Source organism: Aptenodytes forsteri, unplaced genomic scaffold (genome assembly GCF_000699145.1).
Source record: "Aptenodytes forsteri isolate BGI_AS27 unplaced genomic scaffold, ASM69914v1 Scaffold442, whole genome shotgun sequence".
Lineage (NCBI taxonomy): Eukaryota > Metazoa > Chordata > Aves > Sphenisciformes > Spheniscidae > Aptenodytes > Aptenodytes forsteri.
The window spans coordinates 434,572-457,257 of NW_008794003.1; the positions used below are offsets into that span (position 1 = coordinate 434,572).

General features: G+C 37.7%; 1 protein-coding gene across 1 annotated transcript in view; it reads right to left on the reverse strand.

Moving 5' to 3' along the window:
• PARD3B (par-3 family cell polarity regulator beta) overlaps positions 1-22,252 on the reverse strand; it is a 417,133-nt gene extending 394,881 nt beyond the window's left edge. Inside the window, exons 1-2 of the mRNA XM_019474674.1 lie at positions 22,235-22,252; positions 21,665-21,766 (exon numbers count right to left, since the gene is read on the reverse strand). Of these exons, the coding sequence (XP_019330219.1) occupies positions 21,665-21,766; positions 22,235-22,252 (120 nt within the window). The remainder of the gene's footprint in view (positions 1-21,664; positions 21,767-22,234) is intronic.
• Positions 22,253-22,686: the final 434 nt, after the last annotated feature.

Consider the following 22,686-nt stretch of genomic DNA (forward strand, 5'->3'; position numbering starts at 1 on the left):
TAGTGGGCATGGTGGTGTTGGGTTGACGGTTGGACTTGATGATCTTAGAGGTCTTTTCCAACCTTAATGATTCTATGATTCTTTCAAATTTACAATTTGCTCCAGAACATAAGAATCAACAATGTGCATTCAACAATAGTATATTTTAAATCTGTAGGAAAAGGAGCATGTGCTGAGGTACAATGCACAGTGCAAGCAGCCGTCCAAAAGCAAATAATCCACAGACATTGTCTAAAGGTATGATAAACAAGGACCAACTGATTCAAGTGTACAAAAGTTATCACATCTAGGAATCAAAAGATTTCAATTCACCTTAAAAAAATTTCACCCTTTTGAAAAGAACCATACATTGACTTAAGACTTTTTTCCTCTAAATGTTTTTGTTATTATTCAGATACAAATGATCTATTCTTAAAAAGCTCCCTTAGTTCTGTTTATTCAGTTCCATTCTTAGCTGAAGCAGAAGCTTTCAACTGAAATATATAGGACAAACTCAAAACAATATATAATTACAAAGGAATTATACTGCAAGCCACTGCAGACTGAATATCTATCTTTCTCCAAAACACTGAAGTTCATCCAGATAAACAAATGAAGAGATACTACCTTGTTACAAAATCTGGTCAAAAGACCTGAAAGATAACACTATCTAAAAAATAAAAAGTATGTGATCACACTATTTAACTATTAACTTTATTTACATTTTACACCACTGAAAGCCGATGCATGCAGTAACAAACAACTGAACTAATTACAAGTTTTTTAAGAAGTATTTTGCAATTAACAACTGGGAAGAACAGATCAATATCTAATCAACAGAAAAGGCAATTTTTGTACAAGTTAAAAGACATGTCTCAGACCCAGTATAAAAAAACTTTGTTACAAATTTCTCAATACTAGCAAGCTAACAAAACACTAGCTATTAGGAATAATAAAAAGTGCTAGATGACTCCAAACCGATAGTTTTTCTGTCTTCTCCTGAAAATGTTTAATTGCTTAAAACGTCAGTGCATTCAATGTGCTGATTATTATTTTACCACTTAACTGGGCTTTCAAGTCTTCTTTCACAAAATTTTCTTTTGGATACACTACATGTACAAAGCCATTTTAAAATCTAATGCACCAGGCTTCTGCCAGAAGCACTATATTATCACTAACACCGTGAGCTAACGACTGAAGGGTGCAAGAAGTATGATTTCACTAGCACTCAAATGCCACATACCAGGTTACAAAAGAGAGTGAGAGAACATGGGAGCAGCAACCAGCTGGAAAAGAAGAAATGATGGCCCAAGCCATCTATAAGACACACAAAACAACAGCACAAGCCTTGCAAGACCCTACGCGCACACACTTTTTACAAGGGGACTTGATCACATAATCAGCAGCAGAGCTGATGTAGTTCAAAGACTTACAATGATAGACCAATGTACTACAGTGAAATCTGTACTCTGACTTTAGATTTACAAGATAACAAAACCTTGCCACAATATTTAGCACTGCTAATCACCCAGTACTATGCCATTACCAACAACAGGTCCCACTGCACGCTGCCCAGCGACAGGGAGAACAGCTGGAGACCCAATAATAATATACTGTACTGCCCACACCCACTCTGGCGATCTGCAGGTCTTGGAGAGGAAGCAGATAAAGGAGAGAATCCCTCTGCAGTGAAGGTGATAATGAAAAGAGAGACAGCGTACCAGTGGCACCAGGCATTGCAATCTCCATGGCACCTTTGTGTAACAGATACAGAAGGCAGGGGCAGGCTAGGCTGGGGGGAGACTATTCTAACCCAAACATAGCTCCATGAAATCATACAGATCCTTTGTGCAAGCCATTTAACAGCATATTACTTAGTTCTATCTGCATCAGAGATTCAAACAGCATGGCTTACCACACCACTAGATAATTCATTCTCCAGGCTAAAGCTCCAGCTGGCTTGCTCCTAAAGTCAAGCTCCCTTGGGAGCAAACTACAAGCCCACTCTTTGGCCAGGTAACTGAAGTCTACAAAGCAGTGGCTCCTACAGTCTCCTGTCTGTAAACTACTCCTGTCTCCTCAGCTCTCTGCAAGGCATGCTATCTGTCTTGTGGCTTTTGTCCTATAGAGATTTTGCTCCTTGGTTTACAAGGTCGGCAACTTGGCCACTCCAGGACAATTGATACCTGATGTTTAGATCGGCCATTATTTCTTGAGCACATACCGATTACAGTGTCAAGTTTCCCGAAGTCAGAAACAAATCTCTGAAAAGCACTACCAGCAAGAACACAAACACATGAAGATGCACGCTTCCCAGCTGAGAGTCAATGTATAATACCTATTTAACACTTGTTAGCAGAACATGAGCCTGGAGCCTCCCTTTACTATCAGCAGTGCCCCCATGCATAATGGAAGAGGCCTCTGGCATACAGATCCCACAGTTGTGTTTTTGGCTGACCTTCTCCATACACAGTAAATTTTACTATTGCAAACACTTCTGAACTGGCTGTGGCCATTTTCAAATACTGTCTGCCTCTTGCAATTCATTCAGTTCCACACCTACAGTCTTCCATAAAGCACAGGTGACGAGGTTTAATAAATCTGTTGTTTGTGAAGTGCCAAAAAAAGATATTTAAGATGTTCCTTACGTGCTCCAGCACTTTGCCAAAATAAAGCAATCTCCTCTGAAACTTGGCAATCTCAGCTTGGATAAACAGTTGTTTGCCACTCTGACAGAGCCTCTCAGACTTTGTGTTAGACTTTATTAAAGAAATTGTCTTGTCTGCAATGTGTTCATCCAATCGACCATCCTGTATCTATTTTTCCTGGCAAGACAGCAGCTGGAAACAAGGGAGTTAACATGAAAAAAATGAATAGCAATAAGGAATGTGGTTTGCGCCTTCAGAAATGGGAACAGTTCTCTGGAAAGCATGAGTCAAAGGGATTTAGCAATGGTAACAGACCAGTCAAAAAGACTACAGCTTCTCCATGTCAGTAGTTCATTTCATAAGGATGATCTAATCTTTTAGCCTTTAGCTGCATAAAAGAGCAGAAAGTAGGTATATCATGCAATTAATATTGTTTATAGTGTTAATAAAATACAAGAATAATGCATACAGTTCTGAATGTCGTATTAAAATGTGTAGGGCTAAGTCTGTATGCAAATGCATGCACACACAGAATGACTAGAGAAACAAAAAACGGTTGCAGGCCAGAGAGGAGGGAAGCTCTCCAGTGAGTGATCTGAGTAGTTTAGCCCATTCAGCTTCTCCAAAAGTTCAGAGCTGATGACATTAACAAACGTATTTTCTCAGAACCAAGATTTAAACAACACTTGCTTATCAAACAAGAATCAATGCTGAAAGTTGACACTGGACATGTTCGAACTGAAAGCCAAGAAACTAATTTTGAAAAGCGACAGTAACCTGTCCTTTGCCCAGCCTAACACATCCTCTTCCAAACCATAAAGAGGGAATTGCCTGGTACTTGCATACTTAACAGAACACTGAATGGGGGGTGGGGTGGGAACTGGAAAGCAAGTTCTCAGGGGTATAAGGTTATGATGCAGAGATGGAACACACTAAAATCATTCAAAATCTGCAAAGCCATTGTTCCCTAGGCCACCTAAATTAGTGCTACTACTACTTACATAATGCAGCAGTGGTTTGGGAGTTTTGATTGGGATTTTTTTCTCTCCCCCCCCCTCCAATAAGCGTGAGCTCTAAAACCACAGATGTTACAATGAAGCCAGCAAGAGGCACCTTTAGAACAACTGCACAAGGGCACGGCATCCACCACCGGGCCCCAGGAGCCAGTGAGCTGAAGCACCTCACTGAAGTGACAGCATAAGGGAAAGGTTAAGGCCTCACAGTTAACAGGGGCATCATCATCTCAGCTCCTGCTTCAAAACCATGGAAGGCAAGACTAGCCAGGGCCAGAGGAAGACACATCAGGAATTAGAAACTTGGTGGGGAGACAGGACCTTGGGGAAGCCAGCTGTATATTATCAGTCCACAGGCTGGTTTCTTTCTTTCTAAGTATAGACAAAAAAGAAGCTTGTCTGGGTTTCTGTGGTTGGTTGGTTGGTTTTGGTGGTGGTTTTTTTTTTTGTTTTGTGGGGTTTTTTGTTTGTTCTTTTAACAGGTTCAGGGGATTGCTTACTCTTTTTCCTTCACCTTAAATACATCTTGTTACCTATTACCTCAGTTTTTTGCTAAATTCTTGACATTTCAGAGGAGCTATTGGCAGTGAACAGCATCGAATACATCCTATTTCATTACACTGTAGTTTTCCTAAATTTGATCTGATATTGTCTGCACTTATGTCAATCACTTTTCAAACACCAAGTCATCCCACATGAGAAAAATCTTAGATTCCTCTCTTTAACCCAAGAATAGCTAAGAGACAAAGGAAAGATCTACTTTCATCCCTAAATGGCAGGGATATTCCACTCACTATCCTCTCCACACAAGGTGAAGTTCTGTATCTTGTTACTAATTTCCCATAGAAAGTACAGTAAATTGTTCAGGTATCTGCCAGAACGAGTAGTATTTAGTCTTGCTTGTAAGTGGCCTCCATTAGAACTACAGGTCTAATTCTAATCAAGACCCCAGGGTTCACCGTATCAGGCTGCCCAGTCATGCTGTAGTATATTAACATTACTGCTTCCTTAAACCGAAAAGCATCGATTCCCAGTTACACATTAAATCTAGTCTTTCAGAACAGGTTTAAGCATATGAAGATCATTCCAGATTTAAAGGTTTTGTCCTGAGATTTTAAAATTACACTTTCTATCAAGTGGAAGTAGTTCTAGTAGTCTATATATTCTATATAGAAGTAGTCTATATACTCTAGACTATCCACCGGCTGGGTAGCAAGTGGAAGTCACAGCACTGCCAACTATTAAGGCTGCCTGAAACCTCACAGCTTAAAAAAATAAAATACCTTTAAGAACAGCTGCATATTTCTTTGACAGGTTTCAACTGCTTGAAACTTACCTTAGACCTTACCTAAGCAATTCAGATGAAGAGATAAAGATAAATTAAAAAGAAGGAATGGGAGCTAGGTCAGATGGGAAGGGTGACATGCAGTCCTGACAATTAGAGACAACAAGCAAGAGCACATGAAGATCACAGAGGGCTAAAAGATGCTTTTGTTTTTCTTGGGAGATGAGCAATCTAGTGGTTTTCTTTTCAAATGTTTGCACTGTCAGAACAATATATTAGAAATAAACAGTTCATCACCTTTAACAGATAGTTCGATTTTCTCTGTATCAGATACAATCAATAATGTGTCTTCCATTAACTGGATAAAACTATTTTCCGCTACTTGAAATTGTACTGCAGACTATGATAGTGTTTATAATGTGCTCGCAGTACAATTCTGAGTTGGGGTTTTTTTTGCTTCTTAAGAGTAAGGAACATACTGGGGGAAAAGCCAAGTACTCGAAGTCCCAATAACACCCACTGTTTACAATGCAATCAAAGGTTAACACAAGATAAAGATACTTCAAACGCTGTTGTTGTTCTTCCTCAATTCTACCTTATACAATTTGAAGATATTTAAAGTATGTTTATATTCTCAGCTATCCTCCATGGAGTGGCTAGTGTTACTAATTAAACAGCCAACAGAAAAAGGAATAGTTGGAAGCATTTATTCATGTGCTTTACAGGTTTGGGACAATTTCAAAAGGGACTGAATTACCCCTTTTACTAATTTTTAAAGTAATAAATAAGCCAGAAAAAACACTTGTCACTTGAATTTCCAAGAGAGTTTCACAGCATATGTTTCTATCTGTACTAATACAAGGCTACAGGAGTACAACTAGGACTAAATTATGTGCCAATGCTTTGGCTACCAGGAAGCTGGACATAGTCATCCTCACTTCTCTTCTGCTATGAGGTTACCAGCCAGGTAGGTCTGCTACAACATCTGTGCACATTAACTTTCAAGCCCTGTTCTACTACCAGAATATAGTTAAAGCAGACAAGCAAGCAACCCACAAACACCTTATAGCTAATGTTTATCGTGATCCAGATCATTCTGAACCTTTTGACATAACTCTCCCAGTGTCTACTGACAAGTATGTACAATTTTGTTTTTTGAAACAGCCATTGATCAATTAAGTATCACAGCACAAGGATATTCTTTTCAGTGAGCCTACAATCTCTATTTCCAGCTCTTATACTACTTCAGAACCTCCAAACTATAGAATTATTCATATCCTCATTAGTTTTAATGAAGAAAAGATGGGGTTCCAAATGCTGCAATTATCAGGTTTTCCTCTCCTGTATGTGGCCAATCATCAAGTTTTCTAAACTCTGAGGCAGCACGGCTAATCAGCGTAGTTACAAAACCCTTTATGCTGCACCATAATCCTTTTCCACACAATTTTTTTTTTTGTCCAAGGAGGTGAAAACCAACTCTTCTGCAATATTTTTGACTTCATGAAAGAGAGCTTGTTGGTTGCCAACATCCATTTAGATGAAGCAGTATATAAATTAAAAAAAAAAGCCCATACACCTATCCTAAAACCTCATTTAAGAGCCATACCTGTGAGGCAGGACAAGAGCAGCTGCCCAACAGGCACCTTCTCCCAGGGGAGCAGAGAGAACTCCAACATTAGCAAGCTGGGTACAAGAGTAAACATCCCAGAGTAGGAAGGTGCATGAAGTGGTATAGGACAGTTGTTAGAAGTCTTAATTGAACATGTAGTAAGTTATTTATTTACATATTCCCTGCCAGCAACAAACAAATGGAATTTCTTTGAACAGAGGACAGTGATAAAAATTAGACTGTGAAATGGCAGCAAAATCTCTGAAACTTGTGAGCTACTACCGCAAAGAGGGCCCAGTTCAACAAAGCAGTGCAGTCAAAGGAGTGAAAGGTGGTCCTAATTTCCCAAGGACATTTTTTGTCCCATGCTAGTGTATTATTGCCTAGTAACACAATTTGAAACTAATGTTCTTCCTGTAGTGGTTGCAAGCAAAGAACAGGAGCCTCAACTCCTCATATACCACAGTAGCATGAGCACTTCACGAACACTAACAGCACCACCTTTCCCCTACCCAGAACAACTGCTGCTTCTCACCTCTTTTGGCAGGCACAGAGCCCACAAAGGGAATAACTTTGGGAAACTGTTCTGGGTAAAAACAATGAAGTTTTTTGTTTGTCAGACCAGTTTAATCGCAGATCAGTTCCTGTACAGTTCAAAGGGCAAGAGCAGCAGGACTGGGTGGAGACAGACACCACCATCTCTTTTGAAAGCAAATGCACACTTAGGCTGGCTCAAGGCTGCCAGGAAACCACAGCCAAAGCAAAACTAAGCCTAAGAAACATTCATTGTCTTTTAGTGGCCCTACTGGAAGCAGAGCCTTCATACACTGACATAAAAGCCCCTTTTCCAGAGACACAGGCAACCTACCAGGCTATATAAGCACAGCTGTACACAATTGCTGCCATCTTCTCTTTCACATGGGAAGACCAGGACAGCATTCTAAAATGGTTATAAGGAAATGGGAATATGAATGACACATGTAAGACAGTAAAGAGACCACATATAGTTACAAGTCCTTTGCTGTATCTCAAGCCAGCCTTTTGAGGACTGGAAGGAGCAGGGAAGGTTTCTGAAGAAGGGATTCTGAACACAAAAATTACATATCTTTGTAGGCTTTCATCTTCACAAAAGCAAAAAAATACCTTTTAGAGGGAAAAAAGAAAAAACCTTTGCTCAAGTGCCCTTCATATTTGATTTCTTAGATTAATTGCTACTGTCTCCAAATGAATTTTTGTTTCCACTTTGTGTTTATACATGACAACAGAATTCTAGCTATGAAGGTGTTACTTGAATTGCTGTTAAGTGAATGCTGCTACCATACAGAATAACACTACTATACAGAATAACAAAATAGAAGCTGTCATCTAAAAGGAGAAATTAAAATTCTTCACCCTTTTATTCATCAGTTACTATAACCAGTTTGTGGGGAGGGGGGCTCGAAATAAGAACTACAGTTCTAGACAAGGATTATAAATAAAGCCAGTGGGTAGTTTTAGCTTCATATAGATCTGATAACTTGAAACTAAATACACCACACATGGTGATCAAAGCTCCTCACATAATACATTTTATACCTACCTTCAGCAGTTTAGCTTCAATGTCACAAAGGTACAGTAAATTATCTGAAGACACCTAGTTCCTGTTGCTGTATTGTTTGTTCATCTCATTATCATTATTCTATACTGAGCTATGGGAACTTCTTGATCATACAGGTTTTTTCCTTACAGCTTTGATTCCTACAGGGTAGATATGAGACATAAATGAAAGTTTGGGAAAACCTTCCTTAAAGGCTGAACATAAAATAATGTAAGAAGAAACATGCCATCTAAGAAAAACGTTTCAGAAGTGTTAATATAAAAATGCATTAGTGCCATATGAAAAACTCCTCAGATTTTAAACATGTAAAACATTAAGATCAGGAAAATCTCACTACTCCGAAATTCAGTTCTTTGGTTTCTTATCAGTCAGTAATCTCTGTGTAGTTCCAGGAAGGCAAGCAATCATAACTTGAAAGTGCCACTAATATGACCTGGGTCAACCTAAACCTAGCAGTTTAAGCTTAGGACCTCAATCAACAGCAAATGAGGACATTTCTTCAGCAAAAGAAGAGCAAGTCTTCATCTTCTCTAATGGAGGTTCTTCCAAGAAAATGATTAGCAACTTGATTGCATTAACTTGATTGCACAATCTACCATAGTGTATTTTATTATCCTCTTGAGAATTATAACTTAAAGTTAAAAATGCACTGGAAAAAGTGTGTTTTTTTTAAAAAAAACACACTAATTACTATTATTTCTATAGCCTGCTAAATAATCATAAGAGCAGAACTTGAGATCATCAAAAAGTTAGCTCTTATTTTATTTGAAAAAGCAAGGAAGACATGAAATTGTTTTGTTAAAAGGAGGACAGTAACAAAAACCCCTATAGATTTAAAACTAGCTACTTTTAATTAGGAAGAAATCACACGCCACATGAAAAAATACAACTTTTTTGCAAAAACAGTGTTATAAGACCATGTATTATTTTTATGCTGTTCTAGGAAGCCACATAATGCACATCTGCATACTTAATAGACTAGCTTTTCATGCATTTTTATCTTAAGTTTTGACTATTGCTTGTCTTCAACTCAATTTTCAACATTCAACAGAAAAAGCATCCACTAACAAAGCCTCCAACCAAGCTGAAGTGTATGTATGTCAACTTCATTAATTTTTAAAAATAATTTTTTAGAATTACCTTTTGCCATATATTGTTTGCAATTGACATTCCGTCATTTTTCTACCATAAGATAAATGTATTTTAAACATATGGGAAGTAAAGGCTATTTTTTATTCCCCAAGGTTCAACTATAGTTTCCAGGCATTTCTTTACCAGACATTTTTATCCTACAGTTTCTTCTGGCACAGGACGCCAGGGTAAAATTGACCGAGGAGCCTTGAACTGAACAACCTAGAGGCAGCCTACAAGCCCTAATTTTTTTCCTCCAATTCTAGCATTCCCTCCCAAAGAAGGAACAGTGCAAGACAACCTCTCAGCATTTCTCTGCTGCGCTGCTCTGTGGCCACAAAGCCTGACTTAAGGTAACAGCAGAAAGCAGTGAAGTTTACAGTTGCACTCATAGTGCACAGCCTGGTCTTCCTCCACAAACCCAGACTTCTGATACCCATAAAGGTGTGTCCTCGCCATGAACTCAGCCTGTCAACTACTGCACCAGCTGTTTCTGAGACAGGCTGTTTCCTTCTCCACTGCAGCCCCTGCCCTTGGCACAGGCAATGGCAAGCGTGCTCTAAAATCTTTTTTTTAAAATCTCCTTTGCCCTTTACACCACTTCTTTCACACTCATCCAAAATGGTTCTAACAGATAAATTTCAGTGATCCTTCAGATTCAGGCATCCCATGTTGATTCTCAAGTCTGAGTCATCTGCAGAATCTCTCTTATTTTCAGATAACACGGCGAAATCCTGAAAGCTGCAAACCCTTCAAACCTGAGGAAAATATCGTCGACTTTCCTTCTTTCAAATAGCCACTTTAAGTTATATCAATAGACAGTTCTTCCACTAGAAAAAGAAGAGTTTGGGCATGAGCTGAACCCCAACAGAAAAAATGAAGACGTTCAGAGAGATGAATATACAATAAGAAGCATTATCCACTATTCAACAGCAAAAGTGAACTTACAGAAGTGTCTAGCATCCTTTTGTGGTTAGTAAGATTTGCCACACAAACCTGAAGTTAAGATAGCCTTTATACACTTCAGGTCACAAGTCCCCCACAAAAGTTAGCATGTTTTTAAAAAGAGTTTTTCTTATTTCTGCCTCTCAAGCATCAATAGTAGCTACTGTTGCAAAATGACCAATAAACAAAAGGAGTCAATAATCAATTCCTGTGTCATTCACCTTCCCCTCCTTACTGTCACCTATTTCTTCTTCAGCTTTGACTTCTAGATTACCTGGCTTATCTCCTAACAGGGAAGGAATCTTTAAAAACAGGGATGCAATTAAATGTCTGAATAGAGTTTGCGGTAAAAGAGCAAGAATCAGACTACTAGCACTACAACAGTGAGAAAACAGTTCTAACAGCTTCATCAGAAATAAAAAAAAAAAAAAAAAAAAAAGGAACTGCTGCATGTGGAGCCAGCATTGAACGGATTCAGTCAAGGGCTTGTAGAAGGCAGCAGCACAGCAAATACATTCTCATGCTAGAAAGTTCAGAATATTTTAATGTTATTTCATTTTTTTTTGGCTAGACTACTTATTCCTGGATGTCATTTCTTGTAACAATATAATTTCTTATAACATTTTCCTGAATGCACATTTTTGTTTAAGGAATTTTTTAAACTTCATTTTTGTTTGGCTAATTAGCTGAACTTTAACTACATAGAAGCAGCATTGTATCTTGACCCTCAAATGTGTAATTGTGAATATAAGTGTTTTGGTTTTTTTTTTTTTTACTTAAGTTGTTGAACTATTGTTCCATCTGTCTTTGAAGAAAGGGAAGAAAACTAAAAGCCCTCAAGACTTGAGTCTTCAAATTACTATAACTTAATTTTGATATTAATGCCATCTTTGCAGAACAATAACAGAATGAACAACAGGAAAGCATTAATACTGAAAAGAATCATAGAATCATTTAGGTTGGAAAAGACCTCTAATATCATCAAGTCCAACCATTAACCCAGCACTGCCAAGTCCACCACTAAACCACGTCCCTAAGCACCATATCTACACATCTTTCAAATACTTCCAGGGATGGTGACTCAACCACTTCCCTGGGCAGCCTGTTCCAATGCTTGACAACCCTTTTGGTGAAGAAATTTTTCCTCATGTCCAATCTAAACCTCCCCTGGTGCAACTTAAGGCTGTTTCCTCTCATCCTATCGCTTGTTACTTGGGAGAAGAGACGGACACCCACCTCGCTACAGCCTCTTTTCAGGTAGTTGTAGAGAGTGATATGGTCTCTCCTCAGCCTGCTTTTCTCCAGGCTAAACAATCCCAGTTCCCTCAGCCGCTCCTCATAAGACTTGTAAGCAGGTTATGAACACAGTCAGCCTTCTGGTTCTTTGCAGAAGATATTTCTAAACTCCCAAAAAGATGAAGGTGTGTCCTCTTATTCATACACATTCTCAAAAGGTATTTACTGTATGACAGGTATATCAAAGGACAATGCCATCTCCATCCCTACAGCCTTTCGCACACATGAGCCCCTCCATCCCACAAAGCAAGCACTAACTCACACTTACTTGGCACTTTCAATAGAAGTCTACTACACTTCAGCTACAAAGCTGCCTCCTCAGCTGAAGGGTATAGCCGGTGTCCTTTCCAACCTTTTGAAGGCTAACTAAGGCAGGCTTTCTGTTAGGCTCAATATTGCGTATATCAGGAAGCTGGCACATAACCAGGTTATATCTGTATTTTTAATGACAATTTATATGGTATTTTCCTCAAACATGTCAACTGTATCTTAAATAAAATGAGAGTTGATGTTTCAAACCTGCACACAAAAATTGGGTTGGTTTTGTTTTTAAACTTTTAGGAGGGATTTGCGTTCACAATAGCAATGGTATTAGGCCATCTCACTAGTACACCATTACAATATCCCCATTACAACAAGAGAGTTCCAAAACACAAATCCCAAATTGTTTACAACTGCTGAAATATAAATGAGATTTTCTTCCAGAAAGTTGAAGCTTGTTTAAAGTTTTGAAATACTGGTAGAAGAGTCACAGGAATTAGAAGAACAGAACATCACATAGGAGTTGTTTACCTATCAAAAGTAATGCAAGCTTACTACACTGAAACAGTTTCCCAAAACAGTACCAGGACTAACTCCAGTTCCTTGGGCCAGAACACAGTTGCTTGGGTCACTTCTGAAAAGGAATGAAATACCAACACAAAACCTCACCTCCTTCACCACTGTCTTACACAACAAGGTATACCACAGTAGGCATTTATAATTCCTTGTACTGAAGTAGTCTTTGGAGCCCTCACTTGAAAACAGAACAAAAAGCCCCTTCTTCAATCCATTTGCAATTTAAGTAGGACAAGGGAAATAATAATCCAAGGCATATTATAAACCACTACATGGAAGTATTTAAGAGCTCGGCTTACTTTATAGCAAGACAACCCACCAAATTATCTTTCCACAACAAGGTTACATTATTTTCACAATGCACATCACTCCCTTGGTAAACATTAACGTGTGTGTGTTTATATGCACTTAAGCATCAACACATGTATATAGAATTCCAAGTATTTGTTACATCAAGGAATATCATTAAGAAGGAATAAGCATCTTCCACCAGGTTATGCTTATAGTGAGAGATATTAAGCTCCTTTTCATCAGAACTTCTGAATGTCCATTCAACCCACCATTTGTGACCAGATGCACTTAGAATGACCTCCCGCCCTCCCTCCCTCTCATTGTTTAAGGAACAGAAACTCAAACAGCTTCAGTTGTCAGACCACCAATTAGCTACAGTACTTAGTGCCCAGATGACAAAACACATTTTCAGGTCGAGAGAAAGTGTTATGATTGTACAGCTGAATACTCTCCAAAACCCAAATGACCCAGGTCCCAAACCTTCTGCCTGCTGTGTTTTTAATACTCTTATTTAAAATGCCAAAATACAAATCAGATAATAGAGGGATCAATAGAAAATCAAATTAGAAAAGCACACGTTTCAGATTTGCATGTATCTTACATAAAAAGGATTTTAACTCCAAAATCCCCCTCTCAGTTTTGGAATAAGATTGCCTGTTTAAATCCTATCAGGAATCTTATTAGTGTCACAGATCCACTGTCACAGTTAATTCATTTTTTTTTTTTAATCTGAGAAAAGGAATGGAATACTTATCACAAATGGAAAAACTCTGGTAGTTACAGATGTTCAGAGAAAGAGTTCACAGTTCAGAATGTTCAAACACAAACATTACACTGGAAAAACTAAGAGTTTGGAGTCCATCTGGTAAGAACCTTTTTTTACTTTTAAAGTAGGTAGAGCTGAAATAAGTAACCCTTGTAATATCTTCCAAGACAATATCTATTTTAAGAAAAATTACATTATACAACACTAAATATGTAAACGCTTATAATTTTTTTCTAGGATAAATACTATGTTAATTTATGCATACAGACACTGCATATAGCTCAAAATCTATAAAACTGAATTTTCTTGAATAAGCTAAGCAACATTTGACCAGGTGTCTGTTCTTAAAGCTATGAACTTATCTTGAAGCACATTGCTAGACCTGAAGTTTATTACAAGAATGCTTCCAGTAACCAGAAGCAGATGATAGTGTAATTGCACACCCCGGAATGTAATACCACATTTTAAAAATGGTTATTTTAATGATTACGCTAATGAGTTCTGAACTTCCAACCTATGTGCATACAGTTTCATAATTACACAGCTTGAAATCCTCATCAGCAAATCCAAATGCTCCTGAAATCCAAATCACTTTATAATCTTGAATAATGCATGGCACCTCTGCAGCAAGAAATTAAAACAAATTTCATAAAAATTCAAAGCTTCATAATCTGTATTCTAAAAGAAACTGCATTACTGAAATAAAGTGTTGCTTAGTAAGTACTAATGATGGTGACTTCCGCCTCCCCCCCTTCCCTCTGGTAACATCAGACATCCGTTTCCTAAACAAGCATTGGCTCAAAATGGCATAAAACCTTTTCTTCCTAAAAAGTGTGAAAACATTTTTTAAAAATAGGCTGCAGCTTGACTGGCTTGCATACTATTTCCATCAATAGCTAAAACAAAACTCTGTCTCAGTTCATCAAAGGGCCAGCAAATCAAGGTCTACAGTTTTTCCATAAGAATGGCACCCCCATCCCCAGTGCCTTTTTTTGTTTGTTTTTAAACTACAGGTAAAACCTAGATAAACTCAACAGAGGTTTTTACAAGCATTGGCACTATCTTTTTGAGCAAGTTAAAAAGCCTGTTACTCAAGATAAGGGGAAAAGCCATGATCACAGTCAATGCAAAAGGATAGACACTCCATTTTGACCTAGGATTTTCTTGTGTCTCACATCTCTTCTTCACATTTTAAGGTGCTGAAAAGGATAAAGGTAACTTTAAAAATATGCCATTTCCAATACTTTCCATCCTCGTAGACGCACGATGCATAGTTAATTATCAGACACCTAAAGAATACTTACGCTGGGACTCCCTTGACAGAAGTTACATGGAGATTTTATTCACAGTAGTGTTTTGTCTTTATATCTTCATCACCCAGAACTAGCTAAGAATATTTAAGTAAACAAATACTGTCAGCAGTAACAATTTCATATCCCAATAACTTTGATTATGGGAAATTACAACTGAAACGTATTACAAATTATTTATACAAGGAAGAAACAGAATACTCTGAATCTAACAGATAAGAACACTATCATGCCTTTGGAGGCTGTAACTTCTATTCTTAATAACATTATGAAATCCATTTTAATTTTTACCAATTTAGGGTTTGAAAGAAGAATGAATTATTAGTTATCCTTTTTGTTAGTCAAATTTTAAGATTTCCGCTCATCTCTACGATCTCATTACTGAAACCATGAAATATGAATGCAAAACCAGAAGCAGTAAGGGGAAGAGTCACAGAGGCAAATATCTACACATATTCTGGCAGAGATATTAACCACAGCCTGAAAATTATACTTAGAAAAAAAAAATTAAAACCAAATCAAAGAACAACAGCCCTTACATACCAGTTCTGACAAATTTCTTCAACTTCTTTTTTCCCCCAACTTGAACATACCAGGCTTTTCTACTAATCCCTATTTTACCTCATTAGCACCAAGGAACTAAACATAAGAATTGGCTGCTTCTGGACAACAGTTCTCTCAAACAAGGTATTCAAACTTACGGAAGTGTAACCAAGGCTGCCAGAAGCACTAAGTATCAAAAGTTTGAAGCATGTATTTGCTGCAACCAGTTTAACAGTCAGTAAAAGAACACACATTAAAACAATAACTTGGCCATGGTATTAATCAACTAAATGTCATAAAACATTGAGTGTCAAAACCCTAGTACAGAGCAACATTCATCACCTTATAGAGAAAAAAGATGTAATTTTTTTTTTCTTTGATGCATGCCTTTTTTGGTGCAGATTTTATGAAAAACACAGAGCATCCAAGTTATAATACACCAATTTGAACTATCCTGTGTCCGTTGCACACTTAAAATGTTACCTCCACATTATATGAAACTAACATCATTAATTGCTTTCTGTGTTACCAGGCATCTCTCACATGCTTATTCTTTATATCAAAGGGAGTTGTGGTTTGTTGTTTTGTTTGTTTTTTTTAAAAAAAACTTCTCCAGGGGAAAGTTGACTAATATGCAACAACTTGTAGAGCAGCCTACATAAAAAAACACCACAGCATATACTTCAATAGGTAAAAATTCTCAGCTGTAACTAAGTCTTACTTATCTTGCTTTGTTTTTCCTAAACAAGTGTAATATACTGTTGTACAACAAACTGAAGAATAAAAAACACTGTTCTGCATTCCAGTTATCAGAAAGTTACAAAACCCTGGAGAAAATACTAGAAAGCTCAATTACACAGAAGTCTAGAGTTTGAACCACGTTTCTCTAACTTAAGTATGCATTACTTGTATGGATCATATATTTGAGAATCAAGCCATATAACAAAAAGGTCTGTAAAGCATGACATTTTCAGGCTCTGCTGACCCACTGGAAGGTAATTTAAACAAGCCAGTATTGAGGCCTCTGCCTCTGATTTGCAGAGGAAGCTTTTAAAGCAGCAATGCTGTTACTCCCCATTAAGAGAAATTCCCTCAGAATTCCACAGCCTTTTATTTATTTTTTAAACTATGAGATACTCCTGCCCACTTGCCTTGTTATTTTGACTTCATTTTACCATTTTTCAACCTGCTTGTACAAATCATTTTCTTTATCACCTCATACTCTTCAGCCACACCTTCTCTACTTATGTAAAGGTTACTTTAGTTCTGATTTCCTTCTCCATTTCATGAGGAATTCGATGGTTGGAGGGAACAGAAACTGTTCAAAGGTGGAATTACTTCAATATAACTTAATTTAAATACACATTGCACATTAGAGCATGCCATCACTTTCACAGCCGGAATGACAACCCTGAAGGTCTACAGAGCCAAACCCAGGTCAGAAAATAACTGCTGTGTAAGTGCTATACCCAGCCAGCCAGCACTCCCAGTGACTAAACCTGCCTGGAAACAATGGAAAAGTTCCGAATCCACTGACAGAAAACATGCCTGTCAGGTACTAGGAGAGACATTTCCTTTGTATAATTACAATCAATCTTGAAGTTTATATCCACTTCTGAATCCAAACCTTTTTGTCGTTTTGCTGAAACATCTCCAAACCAGCCTCACACTCACAATACTGTCACTGAAACTAAAGCTACCTGCAGAGACCTCTGTCTGAAGTAAGGTTTAAGAGCTACTTAGCATACCCTACAAAAACAGCCAGATCTTCAGCTTCTTATCAGGAGCATGCATGGGCCCAATAACCATTTTGAACAGCCAGCAGATGATTTCTCTAGCATTTGGAGACCTTCCAGGAGACATGTTTTCTCAATATTGCATTTCTGCTGGTAGTGAACTGAGAAGGAAGAATTCATTGATTTTGCTATTTAATATTTCATTAAATGCTCAGCTAAAATAAGTATCTGAACTACACTTAATTCATACCATTTACTTGATATCATCATTAGAAACACTTAAATGACAGCTACAGTCCCTACAAATCTTGAAACGATGTCACTGTTTCAGTATTTCATTGATGTTGCTTTGTGTCCTTCAAAAGCTGCTGCTGTTACAAGTCACCTATATTTAACATAGGCAATATCCAAGCAAAAACTATTTCTAAGACCATATTGGCACCCTGCTATTTCAGTACCAGCCCAGTGCCCATGACAATCACATACCTTTTTTTCTCCACTCCTAAAAAAACCCAAACACTACACAAAAAAAAACCCCACCAAAAAGATCCAACCACAAAACACCCCCACCATATACCTAAAGTAGTGGAACTGCTGACAAACAAGCCTCTGGAGAGGTTAAACCTACACCACCTTCTAGGATGACAAGCCTAGATCTTTTGCCAGCAGCACTGATCAGAAAATTGTATCCTTACATAAGTGTTCAACAGCTTTGTTGGCCAAATTGTAGATACTGCAATACTGCCCTTGCAAGCATAGTCTTACCAAAAAAATAAAAAAAAAAAAACAAAACAGGACCCTGACAGCAGACCATCACCCCCTTCTTCAGAAGGGCTCTGCTGATAAAAGCATACCAGTAGGCATGTTTTGCTTGTATTTAATCCTGTCAAAATACGAACATATACGTTAGGTTAGATAGAAACTGTATTTTCAAAAAAAAAAAAAAAAAAAAAAAAACCAGGACCCTGACAGCAGACCATCACCCCCTTCTTCAGAAGGGCTCTGCTGATAAAAGCATACCAGTAGGCATGTTTTGCTTGTATTTAATCCTGTCAAAATACGAACATATACGTTAGGTTAGATAGAAACTGTATTTTCCCTGTAGGCTTTTATATGTATTCAGAGAGCAGAACTGTTCTGATCTAGGAAGTTAGTAACAGTTTAAACTTTTCTATAAGCTAAGCAAGTTTTAACTTATTAACACAGGGTTTCATTACATCTTTTTAGCCTCCCCAGGTGTTTGTGAGCATTTGAAAACATTAGTCCATGTAAAAATCAGAGGGAAACCAGGAGGGGTACATTAAGTTTATGCAATTAAGACACGTGCTAAGCACAGGCTCGATGTACACAATGATATGACGGGAAACATTTTGTACTCATCTTTTGCACAGCATAGAAATTTTCTTAGGGCATTTTCTTCCTCAAGGAAAAAAGCCATTTCAAGTGATAGAGATTTTAAGAAGAGCGTACAAAGAGGACTCCATTTATAGCTTCAACACATTAAAAGCAGACAATTTAAATAGCTTTTTTTTTATTCAAATGACAAAATTGGGGGGTTTTAATTAATTAGATCCATCATTCAGAGTAATCAGGACACAAACCACTTGCTAGATAACTCAGTGAAAACAAACTATTTTAAAACTATTCAACACTAGCTTTGACATCCAATTCGGGCCACAGATTATTGCTGAGGCAGCAGCAGCAGGAGGGGCTCTCATCATAAAGAATTTCCAAAACATTTTCACATGACACATTACCAAGCACATATAATACTAATTTAGACCTGTTTTATATACAAACAGAACAAGCCACCCTCTCCAACATGCATAACTGTGCAGTTGACAGCAATTAATGTCATCCACTGTACTGCCTATTTGCTGAATTTTGATTAACTTTGAGTTTAAGAGGAAATCATAAAGTTAACATAAGCAGAGCTCAAAAACATTGCCACTCCCAATAATGTGCATTATGCATCCCAGTGCCATCATTTCACAATGCTGGAAACTGACCATTTATTCCATCTTTTTGTTCCCTCTCAATCATTTACTGACCCACGGCAGCACTTGCTGCTTACCTCATGAGTAGTTGTGCCTCCTTAACAGTCTATTGTTAAGGACTGTCAAAAGCTTTTGAAATTCCAAATAAATTATATCTGATAGCTCTCTCTGATTCGCTATTTTGTTTCCACAGCGAAAGAATTTCAATAGATTAGCAAGCACATTTACCTTTGAAGAAACTGTGCTAATTTACTGCTATCAAAGTACGATCTAGAGCAGATTAACCCTCAAAAAAGCATCAGCTATTTTCCTCTGCCACTAAAGAAGAGCTTGATGGTCAGCAATGCCAAACACACTTTTGGTTATAGGCACTGAGGTTCAGTGCAACGCTTATTTTTATAAATTGATTGATTTCATGGGAGACTGCATTACTGGCTTGGATGCATAAGAAAAGATGACAAGGACAAGGGAGCAACAAAGCTGTGGCCTATTCATTTATCACACATATAGATAATCATAACCAAAGAGAATCAGCGCACAGATAAATGTACCAAGAATTCTTTCATCTATTTAGGGACTTTAAACACCAAAGTAGATACCAGGTCGATTCGATCTAGATATCTCCTCCCCTTTCTGCAAAGCTTAAAGATCACCCCTAGCCAATATTCTCAGTGTGGAATAGCACTGGCGAAGGCTCAAAGGCTAACAGGCCACAATAAAACTACTAAAAATATTCGTAAGGCTTTTATAGGGCTGGTTCTTTGTTATCAGATCATACCAAACCTTGTAAGTAGGTAGTATGGACAGCTCCTTACACATGCTATGGCCCCATTCCACTCAAATGAAAGAATTCTCTGATCTCTCAACCAGCAGTCCCCTTACATGATTACATGATTCTCCCCTAGTTTAATCAAAAAACCTGATTTGTCACTGCAGCTGCTGCTGTTCAGTAAATCTTACTGATCACCGTTTCACCAAGGCCGCCTGAAGAAGAGAAGATGGCAGTGATGCATCTCATGTAATTGAGACATCACAGGAAGAGAAATCGAGGAGTTTGCTGTATTCCTAAACCACCCCAGACCACTTCAGCAAATAAGATCCCGGTTTTCCAGTGGTTTTTCCTCAAGGCATCCTCAGAACTACAGAGTCCTACCTAGCACTGTTATAACAGAAGCTGCTCAAACTTACAGCTATGTGTGAACTAGAAACTTAATCAGCAGCACATACTCAACCACTGACACCTACCAATAAAGTATAGCAAAGGCTTTGGCAACAAGTTAAAAACTGGATGGTATATCAAATATTCTGCAAACTACTGCTCATATTTGCATAAGTGTTCCTGTATCAGTACTTCAAATAGAGGAAATCCTGTGTGGACACGTTAATTTTTATTAACTGACGAGACCAGTAATGCATTTCCCTTTGATGCGATATCTCATTTTATGACACCTTATGCTTATGGTCTTATCCTTTATATACAGCTGTGTCAATCCTCAGAACCCAGTCCTTAGTCTCCAAACGCTACTGGAAAAAAGTCTTAGGGTGTTTTAAGTACACTTTCAGTAAACATGGACAAGCAAGAAATACAAGTTCGATAAAAAGAACACATACCAAAGAGAGCTCTGTTGTTTTTAAGAATTCCCACACAAACCACAATAAAATTACACTGACGTACGCCTTAGACAATTTTCTAAGGTACTGAGAAACAGCATCCCATTAATCATAAGCAAAATGTTGCACTTTGTATTAAGTCATTGAAGAATCAACAGCATACAAAACTAGCATTTCTGTTCACAATATACAAAATTGTTTCTGAAGTCACCAAGCATATGGCACTATAAATAGACAAAACTATTTGTCTGAAATTACAGACATATCCCATATTTGGATCTTCAGTTTCAAGTCACTAGATATATTTTTTCCTCTGATTTTACAAAGAAAAAAAAGAAAAAACCAGCAAAGTATTATAAATTATACCCCACCTCCTCCTCCTCTATGCTGAAATAAGTCACCAGTTAGTTTCCCAAAACTAATTTTCCTGATAATTACAAAAAGTTAAAACGGGCTACCTCACAGCTACTACTTCTCTACCCAGAGAGGACATCTATCTTATCTGAGTTGAAAGTTAGAGACTCATAGCTTTTAAAATTAATAACCGGCCTGCTTAGACTTTCAGTAGCAAATCACAGGAACTCCTCCTGAAATTTAACACAGTTGAGGCATCTGTTCTTGTCATCGCAGGATTTGTCTGTTTATTTTGTCACACATATTCAACCATGACATTTGAATGATTCTCAGAAATTTAATTCTAAGCAAAGGAAGAGATTATAAAAGATATTTTAAGTGGCATAAAAAAAGATGCCTTGCAAAACTCACATTCCTTCACCACTCTATTTTCATATAGCAATAAAAAGAAACACAGAACTGCTTGACAAGGTTAAGTCCTAAATCAACTGCTAGGCTCCTCTGATTATCTTCATTGCTTTGGTCATGCTTTTTTTTTTTCCTCTCCAGTTCTACTCCAGAAACAGAGCGCTATAGCACCTATGGGCAGATGTGTTTAATTTAAGAATATTTAACACTCACTTCACCTGCCAGATGTCCAAGAAATAAGAAAGTAGCATTAGTTATTTGAAAAGACACAGCAAAAAGCAAAAGTAGTATTTTCATCCAAGCTCTACCTTATCTTTGTCTTCCACAACATCTGCCAGCACATCATCTGGGTCCAGGATTCCTCCATCCGTATACTCCAGGTGGTGAATATGTACCCAGGAAGTTGGATCCTGTAAGACAGACACAAGACTTCTTAACCTAACCTTGCACTGTTTTAGTGCCATCAGACAAAGCAGCTTTGTATGCCATCTGCTTCCCACTCATTTCCCTCTTTAATCATGAGTTAGAAGCTTGGAGCCGCTACCCAAAATTGAAACCGAGAGAGAGAAGGAAAACTACAGACATGTACCAAGACACTACCTATAGAACACTATGCAAAAGATCTTTAAAATGTACATTTCCATTGCCTTGCTATTCTTTACTTAAGTTAAATAGTTAATAAAACATAAGGAGAAATTAAACTTTTTTCATTTTACAATAGTTTATAGTTGGAATATTTGGGGTATTAAAAAAACACCCATCATTTCTTTCTCTGAGAAGGTAGGTCAGGCTATTGTGGCAAAAAATGAATAGAATAAATAAATCCCAGTTTGTTTTCACAAATAAATGCTCTCAAATTCCAGTGCAGCATTGTGTACCATATTAACAGGGATCATGTTAGTTTTCCAAAAACTAATGCTTTCCTCATATATTATTAACTACTTCACTTCAATAACTGGGAGCTTAGCCAACGTCCTGCTGACCCGGAAGCCAAAAGGCTCAGAGCGCACTGCTCAACAGCAAATTCTCCCTGACATGAAATACAAATCAGGAAGTAGACACACAGTCTGTAACCACTGCCCCCAAACCATACCAGCTACCTGTGTACACATAACTTCCAAGGGGGACAGGCTAAGTGGTACTTATGTTTGAATTGCCTCAGTTAACATTTGAACATTTATCCTATTAGGGCCAGCTATTGTGGTTTAACAAGCACATGGCAGCTCATCGAGTCATAGCAACATGTTTGAGTACTCTACAGTATCAGCATTGATAAATGTTGACTCGGCACATCTTCTACAGCACACTGAAGAAAGGAAACATGCTTAGT